This window comes from Xenia sp. Carnegie-2017, unplaced genomic scaffold, assembly GCF_021976095.1.
Source record: "Xenia sp. Carnegie-2017 unplaced genomic scaffold, XeniaSp_v1 HiC_scaffold_2, whole genome shotgun sequence".
Classification (NCBI taxonomy): domain Eukaryota; kingdom Metazoa; phylum Cnidaria; class Anthozoa; order Malacalcyonacea; family Xeniidae; genus Xenia; species Xenia sp. Carnegie-2017.
This window is the reverse complement of record NW_025813482.1, coordinates 8,484,633-8,504,286: the sequence shown is the minus strand read 5'-3', so window position 1 is coordinate 8,504,286 and position 19,654 is coordinate 8,484,633. Positions and strand designations below refer to the sequence as shown.

At 32.2% G+C, this 19,654-nt stretch overlaps 4 protein-coding genes across 4 annotated transcripts in view; all 4 read left to right on the top strand.

Annotated features, from left to right (window-relative positions):
- Nucleotides 1-1,525: 1,525 nt before the first annotated feature.
- LOC124440809 (ceramide synthase 6-like) lies at nucleotides 1,526-10,515 on the top strand. Its single transcript, XM_046991248.1, has 10 exons — nucleotides 1,526-1,858; nucleotides 2,533-2,769; nucleotides 3,382-3,439; nucleotides 4,380-4,430; nucleotides 4,543-4,635; nucleotides 5,005-5,131; nucleotides 6,087-6,195; nucleotides 7,211-7,301; nucleotides 7,484-7,549; nucleotides 10,118-10,515. Exons 1-10 carry the CDS (start codon nucleotides 1,686-1,688, stop codon nucleotides 10,226-10,228), a joined length of 1,116 nt encoding a protein of 371 aa, XP_046847204.1. The 5' UTR covers nucleotides 1,526-1,685; the 3' UTR covers nucleotides 10,229-10,515.
- LOC124440565 (cilia- and flagella-associated protein 221-like) overlaps nucleotides 2,102-19,654 on the top strand; it is a 33,681-nt gene continuing 16,128 nt past the window's right edge. The window contains exons 1-2 of the mRNA XM_046990961.1: nucleotides 2,102-2,107; nucleotides 16,764-16,771. The gene's annotated coding sequence lies outside the window, so the exon portion shown is untranslated. The remainder of the gene's footprint in view (nucleotides 2,108-16,763; nucleotides 16,772-19,654) is intronic.
- LOC124440805 (ceramide synthase 6-like) lies at nucleotides 11,169-16,872 on the top strand. Its single transcript, XM_046991243.1, has 10 exons — nucleotides 11,169-11,462; nucleotides 12,144-12,380; nucleotides 12,659-12,716; nucleotides 12,794-12,844; nucleotides 14,341-14,433; nucleotides 15,108-15,236; nucleotides 15,445-15,563; nucleotides 15,877-15,970; nucleotides 16,179-16,244; nucleotides 16,571-16,872. Exons 1-10 carry the CDS (start codon nucleotides 11,287-11,289, stop codon nucleotides 16,691-16,693), a joined length of 1,146 nt encoding a protein of 381 aa, XP_046847199.1. The 5' UTR covers nucleotides 11,169-11,286; the 3' UTR covers nucleotides 16,694-16,872.
- Nucleotides 18,063-19,209, top strand: LOC124440807 (C-factor-like). Its single transcript, XM_046991246.1, has 2 exons — nucleotides 18,063-18,657; nucleotides 18,866-19,209. The coding sequence occupies exons 1-2, from the start codon at nucleotides 18,168-18,170 to the stop codon at nucleotides 19,132-19,134; spliced, it is 759 nt and encodes a 252-aa protein (XP_046847202.1). The 5' UTR covers nucleotides 18,063-18,167; the 3' UTR covers nucleotides 19,135-19,209.

Here is a 19,654-nt window from a genome sequence, read left to right as displayed (position 1 = left end):
CTCAAAAATCTTGAGCCCTCTAACTTTCACTTGCTTCCCAGGCCTCTTTTGGCGAGGGAATTTTTCCTAATCTAAAAATAGGCCACTTCTGATTAAATTACAAAAATTGCTCTGGACGAAGGATTTTGTTTCACGAGTTCCATGCCAGTCAAATTTGTAAAATTGCTAGCAAAATTCTGCAGTGTTAAAAATATATGGATTAATGTCAGAAAGTTAATTAAGCCCCTCCTCCAGCACCGGTTCACAAAAGCAAATAATGGATGACAAAGCAAAACCTTTACCCAAAGTTGATTTCCTTGTTCAAGGCTGCGTTGAAATGCAACAAATCGTGAAAACTTAATTAAAACTAAAAAACTGGTGGAGCTTGGTTTCGTACTTGCATGTGTTATACATGAAGACTCGTGAACGACAACCAACATGCTGAGTCATCAAAATAGGTCATTGCCGAACAACGAAAAGAGACATAAAAATACGCACTTGAAAACCATGTGGCTTTCACGAAATTTGATGAAGGTGACCTGACGTGTCAAACTAAAAGTATTTAACACACCTTGGGGCGTTTGCTTGAGACAAATAAAAAAATGCGCATGTCACTCGTAATTTATTGTGTCTATAGTGCGAACACAAAGGAGCAGAAGGCAAACACAAGCTGCAGGGCAGACAAGCCTGATCAGCCAATATTTGCTTGAAAGTCGTTTAAAAAGCTGAACACTTAGATTCTTGAAAATTAAAAATGCACAGACTACTCCCAAACAACATCAACTGAAACATCCATGTAGAGCATGAATATATTTCTTCTACGACTGACTAACCTCGCCACTATATAGCTATCATTAGTAATGAAAAAAGATGATCCATAACCACATAGAAGATTCATTCTGTCTGAGGATGACTTTAAAATAAAGTCGAAAATTTACAGTTCACTTCTCGTCTTGTTTTGATGCATATTTTGCAATCACAAGAGTCTTGCTTTTTCGGAATTTGCTTTATACTAGACGATACGTCGTGTTTGCTAAATCTCTCTACTAATTTCACTTATTACTCACACGGAAGCTGTAGGTATTTCTCATCCATGACGATCGAGGTTGTACTTGTATAGAAATTAGAAACATTTTTGGTGAAAGTTCACCTTAAACTCGAAATTGTGAAAAACAAGCGAAAGCAGACGCAGTATTTAGTAAACACATTTCGAACAAAATTATCATAAATTCTTCATTAGATTGTGCTATTTTTCTAAAGTAGTGTGCAGGATTTAATTAGCGTCTTCTAACATTATCAATATTTTTCTAAACGTGAAATGTGAACTATTAACTACTTCTGGTTACTTATTATTATTCAACTAAAAATACAACTGTCAGTTATCACACACATCCTACTATGTTAACAGTGAATAAACACAACGACAGCGGGCAAAGAAAGGTTTGACCACATGAAAAGGCAAAAGATGTGAAGTGTTGATGTCTAGCTCTCAATGTATGTTTAAAACAGGAAATGACGTTTCATCGCAGGTGGTTGGGTCTCCTTTCAACTGCTGCTATTGTATCATGGGGTATCACAATATTACTTCCAATTTTTTAAATTTTATGGAAGGGGTGTTTTATAACACAGATTTTTGATATTTCGTTTCCTTTAATCGCTTCTGGAACATCTGCTGTTCATATATTTCGCTGGACATATTCAAGAATATGTGGAACTACTTGCTCAATTCGTATTGGAGTGAAAGCTTTTGGCTGCCAGCTAATGTCACATGGAAAGATTTTCAGTCCAGTGAAAACATGACTATGCCTCAACCAAGCGATCTCAAAATAATACCGCTTTTAACTATACTTTTAATAGTTACTCGAATTTTTTTTGAAAGGTAAATGATATTCAAGATTTTTAGAAAACGGAAACACGGTCATCAAAACTAGAGCATTGTTATTTGTTCATTATGAAAATGAATCGCTTAATCGCGAACTATAAATTGCTGCTATATCGTTAAAGGTTTGAAGAAGAAAGGTTTTATCAAAACTAAACTGACGTGTAAGTTCCCGACGGATGCACAAGCCCATACACGGACTTGACAAGGAAATCTGCGAGTTTATTAGTCGATTTTAAGTGGTATCAAGTTTTCTTAGAATAGTTTGACAAAGGATTGTTTTTGACTGACTTGCTCATTCAACCAAGTCTAGTATTAAATTGTTCTTGGCAATTTCATGAGCATTGCCTTTCACAAGGTCGAATAATATTTACATAAATGTGATCAAATACTTCCTGTGTCTGTTGTAAGCTTTATATCGGAAGCTTCTTTGAAACTACTCACTTGAAAAATTTATACAATTTATACGATGCATATTTTAAGTTACGCAAGCAGAGATGAAAAATTCTTACCCTAAATAACATCAACAATGTGACAAATGGGGTTTTGTTCTGTGAAATAATTTGTAGACAATGACTGACTACTATCACCAGTGTTGTTTTTGTTGTTTGCTTATGTCAATATTAGTAATATTTTTATAAATGAATCATATAAAACCAGACGAATTCTTATAGATACATTGGTTATCACATCTCACTATTCATTGGTGTTCCTGACATAAAGAGAAAAATGGCTGAACCAAACAAAATACTTGAAAAAGTGTTCAATACAATATGCAGGACACCAGATAAAGAAAGAACTCGAGGACTTGCCATGGAGTTGAAATGGACTGAAAAACAAGTTAAACAATGGTTTTACCTTAGAAGAAATATCAAGAAACCAACAATAATGAAGAAGTCAACTGAAAGCTGGTGAGATCTTTGGTGAGATTAGGGCTGTTTACAAATCTAAATGGGAAAATCAAAATATTAAATAACCCTGCTATTGGTATATCTGAAAAATGTTTTAGAACCAATATTGCACCAATGGAATTTTAATTTTGGTTTAAATTTTTGAGCAACTCTTAATATGACATTGTTAGCTCATGAAGTTCATATTCAGAAGTATTTTTTATGAACTGCATTAACTGGGATTCCCTTATATATGAAATGATTTTGAGTCATTTAAAACTTTAAAACATACACAATAAAAGCAAATAGTTAGCCCCAATTCAATAATATGATGTAATATAAAGTTTTAATATATGTGTTTGATGTCTTGACTCCTTTCAATGCCTTTAATTGATTTCATGTCTTACTTCCACTTAAATGGCTTCATATAAACAACCCTAAAGTTTGTCATATGCCTACTTATGAAGTTCATGAAATAGTTCACATTGTAAATATTACTTCAACACTTTTTGTTAAAACTTTTGTGCGTAAGAACTTGCTCATTTTATAGTATCAACAACTTTGAGAAGTTATGAAGCTCTTTTTAGCCATATTAGTACTCATGATTTAATAATTTTTTGATTTTGTTTTCAGTTGGAGATTTATGTTTTATTTTACTGCATTTTATACTGGACTCTATCTTTTACACAAAGTATGTAAGCTTTCACTATTTTTATTTATTTTACTTGTCTTATATGTACATGGTGCCAAAAGAACAACTATTAATTTTGGTTCTATTTCACATGTAACAAAGAATGGTGTGAACCAGCTTTATTCACTCAAGCCATTTATTTATCAACATGAAGTACAAACAACATAAATGTAATAATATCAACAATTAATCACTGAAACTTATCTCTCCTCTGTCTGAGAGCAACTGCAAGTCTTTAATCTTGAGCTTTTGTTAATCCAGCAATGACTTACAACATTTTCCCAAATACATGTACATTAAAGGCACAAAATACAGTTATGGCACAAAAGCCTAGATAGTTGTCATGTAGATTGTCAACCCACCTCAGTAGGCTATGCCTCTTAGGTTGTCTTCTCATAGGTTGTACTCAGTACTGTCAACTACTGATATATATATATATATATATATATATACAAAGTGTATTACAATGTGCCCTCCTGGCTATCACCATAGTAAAATGGTGACTCCTGCACTTGGGACACAGGACATATGGTAAATATACATACATAATCTAATGGGAAGTATTGTGGTTTTATGACCAACATCTTCTATGCAATATAGTATGATACAGCAAAATACAACAAAACTTTTAACATCAATTACAAACCACAATAACAACATCTGTGAGTTCTATTATATGTGTTTATGTATGCGAGCAAGCTTCTAGATTTCTCAACTCTGTGTCTTATTTTAATACATATATTTACTTGGTTGGTTGTCAGGTCTTAATTCTTAATGCCATAACTATGCTTATAATTCACATTTCTATTTTCTGGCTCTTTGATTGTTTATTGGAAGAAAGTTAACTTTCTGAACCTAGTGCCTAACATCCATAGAATTCTGAAATAGAATGTTTGAAGATAATACAATATGTCAGCTAATGATATTTTTTCCACCATAGGAGAAGTTTTTCTTTGACACACGTCATGCCTGGTACAACTACCCTTACTATGTATGTATGCACATTTCTTTCCTGTTTTTTGTGGAAATAAAATATTGGTCATTTTACCTTGTGGATGGAAACAGTTGTTTATTTAATGCATTTTTCCTTTTTGTTATTTTAGAATATCAAAGCATCAATTTATTATTACTACATGGTTGAAGCTTCGTTTTACACATCGTTGATATTTTCTCAGTTTATGGATGTAAGAAGGAAAGTGAGTGAACTGAATATGTATGCTTTATTTTTGTATTTTACACATAAATTGCCTTCTTGCACACCTGTTGCTTGTTGGCTTTATACATTGGACTGTTTCATTTGGTAATTTTTTAATAGTGCATGTATATTCATTGATAAGAATCAGTCAAGTTAATTGAACTGTCTACAAAAATTTTCTGAAAAATTGCCTGACAGGAGTGAAAATTGGGCCGACATCTTCACCTCTGTGTGTAATGCCATTGACTTGCATGTGGTTTGAGAGGCCTTTGTGATAGGGAAAGGTTGTTAAACCTTGTCTTGTATGAGTCTGATACCATGAGTGTTACCAGTAACAAGAAGATGATTTTTGTCTCCATTTATTTTTCAGGATTTCTGGCCAATGTTTATTCATCACAATGCAACGGTTGTCTTAATCGTCATGTCCTATGTGACTAACCATATTCGTATTGGTTGTCTTATAATTCTTGTACATGATTCAGCAGATTATTTTTTTGGAGGTAGGATAAATAATGACTATACACAAGAGTTACTTTTTTACTTTTATCCCCATTTCGACAACCTTTGTCTGATAACTGCTTTTCAACTTTGACTGTATGGTAAATAGTTATGAATTTGTAACATTTCAACTAAGCTGCAGTCCTTATCACTGTTCTGTTCAATTTAGAAACTAGAGATGCAGGAAGATCAATAAATGGGTGGGAGGGGGGGAGGGGTTGTTCATGTTTCTATATGCATGTTAACTGGTTATAACTCCACTGAAACAAAAAATCGATCAGTCGTTGAAATGATTATATTGTGGTTTGGCAAAAATGGTATTGTCCATAAGCCATTAAAATGCAATTTCCCTACACATACAAAAATAACTATGAAAGAAATATCTTTGAATGAATTAGTCAAATTTAGTAAACTTGCATCTTGCTGTTGGCGGGCATTCAATTGTACATTACTTTTGCAGTTGACAGGGTTTTGAATACACAACGTAATACCTGTGTTTGCAAGAAAACATCAACATTCTTCTTGCAATAGATGAGGATTTGAATATACAATATAATACCTGTGTTTGCAAAAAAACTTCAACTTACTTCTTGCAGTAAAATTGATCGCATAAAAAGCATACATTTATCCGCTTTATCAAATCAAATATACATTACAACATTTAATTTCTCAAGAAAACGATCAGTTAGCCAGAAGATACAAGAAATGGAATGAATCACTTCAGTAGTTTAGTAAACACGTTATGTTGTTATTTTAGTATTTAACACCAAAAACATTGTTATAAGTAATAATAAACATTTCACGACGTGACGAAATACAACGGCAAAGGGGACCCTGGTATCCTAATCAATGAAACCAAATTGCTAATTTTTGAAACTTTGCTGGTATATTTTTTATAGTTACAAAATCATTTACAATCGTTGTTAGTGATGATGAAGTTTTCCTCTTTGTTCTAGGCTGCCAAAGTTTTTAACTACGGCAAAATGCAAAGAACTTGTGATGTTCTTTTTGCACTTTTTGCTATCATATTTTGTATCAGTCGTTTGGTCATATACCCTGGATGGTAAGTACACTCCTAACATATTTTTGTTTCTCTCCTATCGCTCACCATGTTCGTGTGAATAAGATGGTTAAAAGGGTGTAGTAAGGTTAGGTTGTATTGAACTTGTAGTTAACTATATTGCAACACTATAAGTTGATTGATAACCAGGACAAGCAGACAATTTAAAGTAAAACAAAATAAAACAAATTCCGAAAACAGACATCTCGTTTTCTTGATATTCAAGATGATACAAGAGTTTCAAAACAAAAGATTGTGTGACATTTCGTCTTTATTCCATAGACATTATCAGACTAATAGTTTACAATGCAGGCTGCGAAACTTTTATATAATTATTTACAAGCGGAAGATTACTATTAGAGAACTATAAGACTCAACAATTAGTCTTATATTCTCAACAAGACTCAACAATTATACTTATATTTAAAATAGAGATAATATTATCTCTATTTTAAATGTAAGTATACTGCCTAATTGTTGAGTCTTATAGTTCTCTAATTACGTAACTGTCACTTCCGCTTGTAAATAATTATATAAATGTTTCGCAGCCTGCATTGTAAACTATTAGTCTGATGATGTCTTTGGAATAAAGACGAAATATCACACCATCTGTTGTCTAAAACTCTTGTATCATCTTGAATATCAAGAAAACGAGATGTCTGTTTTCGGAATTTGTTTATTTTGTTTTACATAAGTTGATTGACAGGGGATGATCAGCTTAGGATGTTAAAACATGAATCCTAATCTCGACCTACGGCACAGATTTTGTTCCAGACTACTCCTGTGACAAACCAGAGTGAACTAGATATTTATTAAGTTTTACAACGTGAATTTTTTGATAGCATGTTTTCACAATGATCTTATAACTTCTCCATCAGCAAACAAATATTTTAATCCGAGACGATTTGTGGAGATTGTAGTCTTTAAAGTAATCTTTGTTTATGTCATTTTGTTTATGTGATGTGACAACTTGACCTTATGAACGCCTTGAATCGGCACTTTTCTGTATTCACATTAGGATTTTAAACACAGTATTATTTGAAGCAAGAGAGATTGTTGGCCATTTTAACTCTTGGTATCCGTTTGTCATTCTCCTTTCACTACTTCAGGTAATTTTATCTTTATCAACTGTTTTTTCGTGAACTTCAAGTCTGACCTACACTTAAGAATGTCTCAAGATGTCCCAAACATTTCAAAACGATCTTTTCTTCCTTAAGTATAATTTATCCGATTGCATCATCGTTATTGCCTTTCTTTCACTGGATCAACGATTTCTATATTTTCTTTTAAGATTCTTCATTTCTTTTGGGCTTTCTTTGTTGTTCGTGTTGTGTATACTTCTATTGTTGAAGGAAAGGTAATTATAAAATTTCACTCCGTATTAAACGTGTTTTGTGATCCATTCGATTGTTAACATTTCTTACGTTAAATTTTCAAACAAGCCAAACTTTTTGCATTGATGATGCTCTGTTGGTTATGTCACAAAACGTGATCTACCTTCTCAGATCGTCCTGAGAAGGACATTTGTTGAGTTCTTGACTGACGTTTCGACAACCTTAGTGGTAGTCATCTTCAGAATCAAGATGACTATTGCTAAGGTTGTCGAAAGGTCAGTCACCATCAACAACAACAGTTCTTCTCAGGACTCTACTAGCCTGGACGATCTACATCTACAAACATGTGACGATACTCCTGGGTTCAAACCATTTACTTTAATGCAATGAATTTTACAATGAAGTTTGTCAAGTTTTACACATAACTCGCTGACTTTGCTCCTCCTGAAATGAATTCTTGTATAAAGTTTTATTAAACTATTCACAAAGTCCGTTCTTTTTACAATTTGTACTCATATGTTTTGTGGGTTTGAATGAACTCATATTTACGTTATAATTTCCAAAAAAGTTAAATGTTTTCCTGCCAAGTAATGCTTTGACTGGGACATTTAAACTATTTCCAATCACATACAATCTAAATATAAGAACATTTAATTTGCCATCAAATCAAATCATGTCTCATATGCCATTTATATAATGCTCCAAACTAACTTCTTACAACGTTTCTTGTTTGTCCTCAATCTCAATAGTTATACTCTCATGCATTTCGTCATTTGTTTCGTCATGCGTGTCATCAATTGTTTTGTCATGTATTTCATCAGTTGTTTCGTCATGTATTTCATCAGTTGTTTCGTCATGTATTTTATCAGTTGTTTTTCATGTATTTCATCAGTTGTTTCGTCATGTATTTTATCAGTTGTTTTTTCATGTATTTCATCAGTTGTTTCGTCATGTATTTTATCAGTTGTTTCGTCATGTATTTCATCAGTTGTTTCGTCATGTATTTCATCAGTTGTTTCGTCATGTATTTCATCAGTTGTTTTTCATGTATTTCATCAGTTGTTTCGTCATGTATTTTATCTGTTGTTTCGTCATGTATTTTATCTGTTGTTTCGTCATGTATTTTATCAGTTGTTTTTTCATGTATTTCATCAGTTGTTTCGTCATGTATTTTATCTGTTGTTTCGTCATGTATTTTATCTGTTGTTTCGTCATGTATTTTATCTGTTGTTTTGTCATGTATTTCATCAGTTGTTTCGTCATGTATTTTATCTGTTGTTTCGTCATGTATTTATCTGTTGTTTCGTCATGTATTTTATCAGTTGTTTCATGTATTTCATCAGTTGTTTCGTCATGTATTTTATTTGTTGTCATGTATTTCATCAGTTGTTTTGTCATGTATTTCATCAGTTGTTTCGTCATGTATTTCATCAGTTGTTTCGTCATGTATTTCATCAGTTGTTTCGTCATGTATTTCATCAGTTGTTTCGTCATGTATTTCATCAGTTGTTTTCATGTATTTTATCTGTTGTTTCGTCATGTATTTCATCAGTTGTTTCGTCATGTATTTCATCAGTTGTTTCGTCATGTATTTCATCAGTTGTTTCGTCATGTATTTCATCAGTTGTTTCGTCATGTATTTTATCTGTTGTTTCGTCATGTATTTCATCAGTTGTTTCATGTATTTCATCAGTTGTTGTCATGTATTTCATCAGTTGTTTCGTCATGTATTTTATCTGTTGTTTCGTCATGTATTTCATCAGTTGTTTCGTCATGTATTTCATCAGTTGTTTCGTCATGTATTTCATCAGTTGTTTCGTCATGTATTTCATCAGTTGTTTCGTCATGTATTTTATCTGTTGTTTCGTCATGTATTTCATCAGTTGTTTCGTCATGTATTTCATCAGTTGTTTCGTCATGTATTTCATCAGTTGTTTGTCATGTATTTTATCTGTTGTTTCGTCATGTATTTCATCAGTTGTTTCGTCATGTATTTCATCAGTTGTTTCGTCATGTATTTTATCTGTTGTTTCGTCATGTATTTTATCTGTTGTTTCGTCATGTATGTTGTTTCGTCATGTATTTCATCAGTTGTTTCGTCATGTATTTTATCTGTTGTTTCGTCATGTATTTCATCAGTTGTTTCGTCATGTATTTTATCATGTATTTCATCAGTTGTTTCGTCATGTATTTCATCAGTTGTTTCGTCATGTATTTTATCTGTTGTTTCGTCATGTATTTTATCTGTTGTTTTGTCATGTATTTCATCAGTTGTTTCGTCATGTATTTCATCAGTTGTTTCGTCATGTATTTTATCTGTTGTTTCGTCATGTATTTTATCTGTTGTTTCGTCATGTATTTCATCAGTTGTTTCGTCATGTATTTCATCAGTTGTTTCGTCATGTATTTCATCAGTTGTTTCGTCATGTATTTCATCAGTTGTTTCGTCATGTATTTTATCTGTTGTTTCGTCATGTATTTCATCAGTTGTTTCGTCATGTATTTCATCAGTTGTTTCGTCATGTATTTTATCTGTTATAACCAGTTGACTAGTTATACCTTGACCGAATGATTGTATTTGTTGCCTTAAGGTCGACGGAGACGCGCGCAGTGATAGTGAAGAATCCGAGGAAGAAGATTCGGATGGTAAAGAAGCCCGTCCGGACACCAAGATCATTCAGAATGGCAAGAAAAAGTTGTAAGTTTTTAGATTGTATAAAGAAAACATTAAAGTTATAGTTTAAAGATTATGTTCTTTCAATTGTATAAAGACGATGTTAGAGCTTTATATCATTGCCACTTGATTATTAAAAGGAAATTGATTGTTTTATCATTTTATATATTTTATTTGTACCATAAAAGGGACATGTTTTCATTTTCGTGGTTATGTATTATCTATTAGCACGATTGTTTTCAAAAAATCTGTAGGTATTTATAATATTCTTTTGTTTTAAAAATAAAAGCTAGATTTTATGGCATATAAACTCAACGAACCTGCCTCAACTTTTTTGAATATATTGACAGAATAGTCTTTTATGTGCATTCTGCATTGTACACATTTTATTTTATTGAAATTCTTTAATTTAATTCCCATCAAACATCTCCAGGTTTACAATAACAGTTATGAATTGTCTAGAAACTTCAGTGCTAAAAAAAAAACAAAGCAAAGCATATTCTCCCAAGGTTTTGGAGAAAACGAAACAAGAAGGATTTTCTTTTCATTTTAATTTGCTTGTGTTGATCATGATTGTGTCAGACGCTTCATTGCTTTTTCTTCTTTTCTTTTGTCTTTGCTTGTTTTTATGTGTATGTCGCAAGCAAACACCAGACCTAAGAGTTACTTATTATAGTAACTGATTACGGCCTACCTAAACTTTTCCACTTTTTTAAATCTAAATGTTTTGCACAAGAACGTCAATAGCGGGTGGTTTAACCCCAAAAAAAATATTAATTTTCTGTAATAAATGAGGAAAATTAACATACTCCACTTTATCTCAGAATCCGTTGTAACGTTAGTGGCATATATATTTAAATTTTGTGCCTCTCTCTTTAACCCCCCACCCCAGCAACGCAACTAATTTGCCACGCTATAAGATTGGGCGAGGAAAGAGTTAAAGAAAAACAGAGTTGCAGTTGCTTAGAAATAGTCTCAAATTAGCATATTAGAAATGATTAGGAATTCTATGTCAGTGTGAGCTGTTGTCGTTGTATCGTTAACATCAACGACAAATAGAATCATTGACGAAACTTTGCTATAACTATGTTTGAGCCTATTAGTCAGTGGTTTTGGAACGAGAAGTTTTGGCTACCTCCTAATATTAGATGGGCTGACTTGAATAACGCGAAAAGTAGCATTCGTATTCCGGAGACTCACGACTTGTATGTTGTTTTCCCATTGACTCTTTTAATCATCTGTATTCGACGTGTATTTGAAAGGTAAAGAATTCTTTTTCTGTTAATTGAAATTCCATAGTAATTAGATTTGAGACATTTCTTGTAAACGATTTACAACAATTGTGCAATAGTAGCAATACTTTACTCTGAGTTGTGTAAGGTTTAGTAATTTTACAATTTCTGTAGTTCAATAAAAACCCGCTTCCATAGTGTAAATAATTTATTAAGTCTTACATATTCGTTGGAATCAGCATTTCATTTTGATATACATCTTTGTGTTAACTATTGTTATGAGGAATTTTAATTGAATATTTCTCATTATTTATCAGTGTGTATTCTTGTCAATGTGTACAAGTAAGCTATTCAGTCTCTGAGTCGTTTACAAAATTTATGTGTTTTGATAGAAATAATTGCATGCACTGTTGTCGCTCATACGTGTTCATATTTTTCTTGCGTAAAATTGTTAGAAGTTTGGCCAAGATTGTAACGTCAATTGGACGTATTGTACTGTGTACCTTATCATAAAAATTGTGTATTTAACTAGAGGCACAATTATAAAATACCCTTCCTCAAAACCTGCTTGCAACTTTCAGGCTAGGACAGCTAGGCTTATGAATCTCATTTATGAAAAAGGTTAGGTTGTTGTCAGGCTTGCAGGTAGTTATGTATATGACTGGGTATTCTATAAATATTCCCTTGATTTTTTTTGTTTGATTTAATCAGGTTTATAGCTCTTCCATTGCTACTCAAATTTGGTCTTAAAGATCGAAGTGGGGTAAAAGTAAAATCAAATCCCATGTTAGAAAAGGTTTACAAAGATTTAACAGGCACACTACAACAGCAACAGGTTAAAACTCTTGCATCCAAGTTGGGTTGGACTGTAAAGAATGTTGAAAAATGGTTTCATTATCGAAGTAATGTGTCCAAGCCATCAAGGTTGACAAAGGCGAAGGAATCCAGGTATTGTAAACAGTAATTAAGTTGCATTTGGACACTGTTTGATTGACAATAAATCATGAGAAGCCTATGTCTGTGTCTTTGTTTTTGAATGCAATTTGAAGAATAATGAATGAATCTCATATTATTAACTTAAAAATTACATGAGTAATTATGAAATATGTGTTGTTTTAGTAAAGTATTTTGTGTAAAGCAATTCATAAATGATTGTTGGTATCAACTTCAGATTCTTTGGATTAATTATATAAAATAATTGCATATATATTTTTCTTCTTCTCTAGTTGGCGTTTTTTCTTCTATTTTTCAATATGCATATTGGGAACCATAGTTCTTGCAAAGGTTAACAATTATTTGTTTGATTTTTGTTTAGTTGTTTATTTTTACATTTGCTGATCATTTATATTTTTTTATTATAGGAAGATTATTTATTTGATTCAAGACATTTTTGGATTGGATATCCAAATCATGTAAGTGATATTTTTCCTATTATTGTTCAATGATAATTGATCAGTTTGAGCAATGGGTAAAACTCTGGCATCTTTACATGCTAAATGAAGTTAATGAAACACCATCTGATGGCATTTTGTGTTTGGCTTTGACCATCCTCTGATTTCATTAATTTATTTTGTAAGTCTTATTCTTGCCAAGGGTAAATTTTCTCAAAAGTGAATCAGGAATCATCTTCTACACAAATCAACATGCTAGCACATTAGCTATTTTGTGTTGGATCCATAACTTGATGCAATTTTACTATTTCTGGTGCCAAAATTTATGTTCTTTTTATATTGACAATGTTTTGGAGCAAATGAGTGGAATAATGAATTTTATAAGAGCTTGCATCTGTTTTAGTTGTAAAATGATTCCAAATACACCAGTCCACTGTCCCATACAGTAGCTACATGTCATGAAAACTTTGAGAATGTATTAAAATGAGATTTTTAAAAGTAGACATGTTTTTTGAAAGAGATTTTGGTGAATCACCTTCATTCAACTTGTTTCCACTCCACCATTATGCTGGCATTTTAAATCCTCACAGCATAAACCAGGTTTTATTCTACTCGCTTGTTATTTTCATTACAGTATTCATTATTGCTTTTTTGTCTCTTTCAGCTATTCAGTATTAATTCATTGTCATCATCGACGTAAATCGAACATTGAGGGCAAACATATTTATATATTCTGCTATGTCTGGCTAATTTCCTTTAGAAAAGACGTCACTTTGAAAATAATGAGCGTGGCATAACAGAATATGTGTATGGTTCCCTTCAGTGTGCGAATTAACGGTGTGCAATGTGCAATTTGCACATCGTTTTAGCTAAAATGAAAACAATTGCAGATCACTTTTTCAAACGATGTGCAAAAATCAGCGGTTTTAACCAAAAACACTGTCGTAAATCATATGAATTTGTTCAAGTTTAAAAATATTAATTTAGCAATTAGCGCTATATAATAATTAACATAATATCGATTTGATTATGCCTCTAAAGAAACACTTTTGTCAAAAAAATTGCACATCGTTTTTTCTGAACTAATTCGCACACTGGTTTCCTTCGTTCATTCAAAGTTGGATAAATTGACGCTCATGATTGTCATTTTAGCTGGCAAATCTTTTGATTGAAATTATACAATAAACGTGCCTTATCGCAAGGTTCTAAAACAGGACACTTCGTTAAGACCCAAATTTATTTCCATTTAGCTAATTCGTAACTATGAAATCTCTATCAAGCGGACACCTCCATTTACCAACACTCGTTGGTTTGCTGAGGTGTCCGCTTAATACAGGTTTGACTGTAATTAATGTAAAAATATCTGCGAGAAGAATTTATAATGTATAAGGATTTGCTCATGGATTTGGATTTGCTTCTTGCTCAACTTATATTCTTTGCATATTAACGAGTCTTTACTTGTAAGGCAAACTTTATACTATCATTACTATACATATATGTACATTTGAACCTTGCAGGATCTTCAGGACGGTGTTTATTATTATTACGTCATTGAACTATCTTTCTATTCAGCTTTGTTGATTTCACAATTCACTGATGTAAAGAGAAAGGTCTGTCTTAATACAATTCATTTTATTGATTATTTTCTATTCTCTGATGCAATCATGTATTAAATTTACATTTGGAGCCATACTGTATTGTTTTACATAACTTTTTCTACACTTTTAACTGGATCCCTATTAATAACATACATATAGTTCATCTTCACTGTGTTTGATTGTGCTTATAAATAAAATTTTACCATCCGTCATCAGTGCAGATCCAGGGGTTGTCAAAATACGTTACTGGAAATATATTTCCATTTTAAAATACTCTGGAGCAGATCCTAGTGAGAATATTTTACCTTTAATATTCTTTAGAAACTTTTAACCTACATCGTTCAAAATTTTAATTTAAAATGAGCTTCTATAATTTATTTTGATCCAACTCAGATCCGCCATTGTCTATCATGAAGATCAACATATCTTTATGTCCAAGAATGTAGAAAACATGAGACAGTGATGCAAGGATTAGTTACATGAAATTACTAGTATTTGCTCACGTTACCCGTTTCATTTGTTCAGTGGACTTCACTCTATTCACTCTACTTACAGAAAATTGCTCAAATTTTCGTCTTTCTATGGTCATATCTCTGTCGTTGTGCACAGAATAATACACATTTATAATTATGTCATAATACTGGTCTATTGTTTCTTTATAACATTTCATCTTTTCTTTGTTCCAGGATTTTTGGATTCAAACTATTCATCATTTAGTCACTATTTCTCTACTTGTATTTTCGTATTCTTGTAACTTTGTAAGAGTTGGTGCTGTTATATTATTGGTTCACGACACTACGGATATTTTACTTGAGGTAATATTGATTTTATATGATTGTACTAAAAGCATATTCCATGAAGGCTTTATCGCTTCAACTAGACATATATTTTTTTTATTGGCAAAGTTTAGTAGGAAAAATGTTAACCATTTTAAATGTGTGAGTGAGTTACACATAAAACTCAAATAGAAATTTCGAAAAGATTACTTTTTTTAATATAACGTAACAATATTTGTGTTTATAGTGTGGTAAAGTGTCAAAGTATCTTAGTTCGGTAATGGATATTCAGAGATTTTGTGATCTTATATTTGGAATGTTTGCAATTGTATTTTTTATCAGTAGAATCGTCATACTTCCATTTTGGTAAGTAACCGAATTCACATTCAATCAAATTGTCGCATTTATCCTTTATTCATGAATTTATTCAAAAGATTTGCACAGTTTTCTATTTGAGTAATTTTAGTTAGAACTACAGGTTTATATAAAATGACATAAAATGACATTCCAAGTCGTCCATTCTGATGTACGTCGAATATGATGTTAAAGATAGTGAATAAGTTGATGTTGACAAGTAATTTGCGTTTATTTGTCACTTTCTATGTTAGAGAGCACCGTAGCTATATCTTGCCTGTTTTAAATTTCTTTCAAAGTCCTTATTCTTCTTTTCTGTCAATAGGATCATTAGATCTGCTTATTTTGAAGCCGCTACAATCTTTAAAGAAACGTGGCCAATGTACTATTGTTTTAATGCTTTATTACTTGCCCTGCAGGTTTGTTGAAATTCCATTTTGTTTTTAACTTTTTTTCTAACTTGGAACTTTTTAGGCATTGAATCATTAAGTAGAATGTAGCTAATGAATGTAGATGATTCGATTCCTAATTACGTAGTTTTTGTTTCATTCTTCTTTCAGTATTTTGGCATTTTTTGTAAAGTGGAAAAAATTAACTTTACATCGAATTTTTCAATTGTTTTTGCAGACAATGCATCTTTACTGGGGTTATCTTGTTGCCCGAATGGCTTATGTATTTTTTGTTGAAGGACAGGTATAAGTTTATTGATTAGATAAATTTAAAGGATACTTCGAGTTCTCATCAAAATTAATGCAGTTTTAATTATTTGAGTATATTGATGTAGGTGTCGAAATGAGTTATGTATTATTAAAGTACAAAGAAGTAGATTAATTTACGTATATGTTAATTAAATCCACATTTTGTTTCTTGAAATCGACAGCAATGTAGCTATAAAAGATATGTTCAATTAGATTAGGATTGTAATTAAGCATGTTCACGCTATAGTGAACTTTAAAATTGAGCACGTTAATTAAAGAAAATTTTTGATAAATATTTTTTCCTTCTTTTCGTTCACTTAGGTTGAAAATGATGCTCGCAGTGATAGTGAAGAATCTTCGACCAACGAAGAAAATAATAGCGTATTGGAAAATAGTTTTACTGAAAAGAGGGAAATATTGAATGGAAAGAAAAAGGTACATTAACTACGCATCATGATTTTGATCTGCAAGGCATTTTACAAACCAAAATGACAAAAAATGGGCATTCTTGAAGCGCAGAGTTGAAAACGCTGTGGAGAAAAGTCGTATTTGCAGATAATGGAACTATTGTATTCTTGTATGTCAATTTTAAAAAAGTCGAAAGATTTTTACTTCTTTTGCAATTATTTTACTGGGGTCGGTAGCACGAAGCTTGGATAGGGTTACCATTCGATAGCGAAAATTTTCAAACTTCTAAAAAAGGTGTTTATGTAATACTTACGACAAAGAAATTTTTTAATCTTCGAAACAGTATTTTATTTCAGTGATTGCTCCGTTGAAATCTTATATTTTTTGCTTTTTAAAAGGTTTTATAAAAATTTAAAACATTGCTATTCAATGGATAACGCTAACCAGGCTTCGCGTAACCGCCCTCTGTAATTTAAATGCCACGTAATTATAATATGTATAATGATCAACCACGCAACTTTATTGACGTTCATTAAGATCTATTTATTCATTTGACTGGCTCACATTTAACACGACGAATAACGTAAATGTTGAAGAGTATGAAGTATGCATTGGAAGTAACATAGAAAAGATCGTGGATTATAAATTGATTATACCTTACAGTACTTTTTACGTCTATGTCACTGATCTATGTACCAACTGTAATCTCAGAGAGAAACACAACTGCAGCTTTATTGAGCTTGTATGAACTTCTTAGCTCATATATAACTATAGTTTAGGCGGTGCACGCAGAGGTATAGCGTCACATTTGTGATTGGGAATTTGGTAAGGGCTTGTAGCTATCATCTCTACTCGTGTCGACCGTAATTGTAGTGTTGATGAAGTATACTATACTTAAAAACAATCATAATGCATGATTTTAATGCCTCCATTGGTTAAAGACCAGGCTCGAAAAAACAAATAATGTGCTACTACGAATTCATTTTTCTGATGACCCTAGAGCTGTTGGTTGACAAGTCTTATAACACTGTATGAAATTTGTTTTTTCATTGGCTGCTGCAGCCTAGTTCTAGCTGTAGTAGTTTTGCCAGTTCAGTTTTTCAAAAAGAACAAAATTGTGTTTTTTGATGTGTCAAGGATCGTTTAAGTCTGGTCAGTCTAGTCTTACGCACCTGCTGTGTCTGTGATAAACTTTTGTGGCGTGGCGACAAAAACTGCTAAATTAACTCATTAAAACTCAAAGTGATCAATAATTGTCTTGCTTAATTGCGAAGACAGAAAATGAAAAATTGGCTTTTTTCATATCCACTGTGTGATAATTGACTTTCGTCATGTTGGTCGTGTGCCAAAGTTATTTTTACCTGACATGATGATCTTATCAAATGCTAATTGACCCAATGTTTCTGCAATATGGACGTGAATCTGTCAGATGCAGTTCGCGGACAGATGTGGTAACCAAAAATGGTGACAAAGATTACCTTGCGTATAATTCGACAAATGAACTTTCGTTATGGATGTCGAAGTATTTAAATCAGTTTTAATTATTGGTTGTAATCGTGGTCTTGGTTTAGAGTTAGTACGTTATCTACTTAATGTAGAAAAACCTCCACAATTTATATTTGCAACATGCCGTGATCTGGACGCATGTTCAGCCCTCAAAGCTTATAATGTTTTCTGGAATAAACGGAAAACCAAAGTAAAAGTATTACAACTTGATGTTAACAATGACAGTGAAATTGCAGCTGTTGTAAGCAACATCGAACAAGATTTGGCTGGTGTTGGTTTGAGCGTTCTCATAAACAATGCAGAGCGTCACACAATAAAAGATTTGGACACATTATGTCGTGAAGATATGCGAAAAACCTATGAAACTAACGCAGTTTCGCCAATCATGATTGCAAAGGCATTCCGTTCAATACTTTGGTCATTTGTTTTGCAGAGCTCAAAAGACGTTCAGCGCGAACGTAACGCAGTCATTGTCAATATAAGCTCAGTAATGGGTAGGTAAAAACTTAAGAAGACATAACTGAATCATTTTTTATAGTATATTTATCCATTAGGGCGACAGTGTGTGTTAATGTTTCTTTGAGAATAAAATGAGGTGTTATTCTATGTAATTCCAAAGATAATATATATACTTGCATGTTCCAGAGACAGCTAGGATATTATGAATGATTTGCCATACTTGTGACTGGAAATGTTTTGCAGGATCAATTTCATGCAATAAAAGAGGAGGTCAGTATCCTTATCGAACCAGTAAAGCAGCTCTTAACATGGCAACAAGATGTCTGAGTGCTGACTTCAAAGAAAATAAGATTATTGTTTTTTCTTTACATCCAAGAAACGTACCAAACAAGATGGAAAAGCCACTCTCTTATAACATAACTGCTCCAGGTATAATTAAATTCATATCAACAGCAGACATTTCTAAAAGTGGTGGATTTTATGCATATGATGGCATGCCTCTTCCTTTTTAAATTTTCTTGTTTGTATAAATTCATTTAATCTGTGAGAACTTTGAAAGGAATTTTGATTAAAGTGTGGAATCATAATTTTATTGTAGTATTGCTACGTATTTCTAATTTATTGTAAGAATATTTTGCTTAAAATAATTTGAACCGTGGACTATGGTACATGTTTGTAGATGTTGATTGTTCAGGTAAGTACAATCCTGAGAAGACCTTCTGTGAAAGTCTTGGCTATGCCTCATGTTTACTTGTCACTTAACTCTGTAAATAACTACCTCTAAGGTTGTCAAAATACTGGTCAACATCTTCAACAACAACATTTGTTATGCCTGCACAGTGCAATATTAAAGCTTGATAATCTTCATCAAGAAATATTTTGCTCTGTTATAAATCACATGTTAAACGTTTTATATATGTCATTTGATTGCATATTTCATCATTGTAACTTGAAATACAGCACATTAAATTTAGTAGCAGCTGTCATTGTTTGCTTTGATGTATGGGAGAATTGTTTGCTTGAGTGACAAGT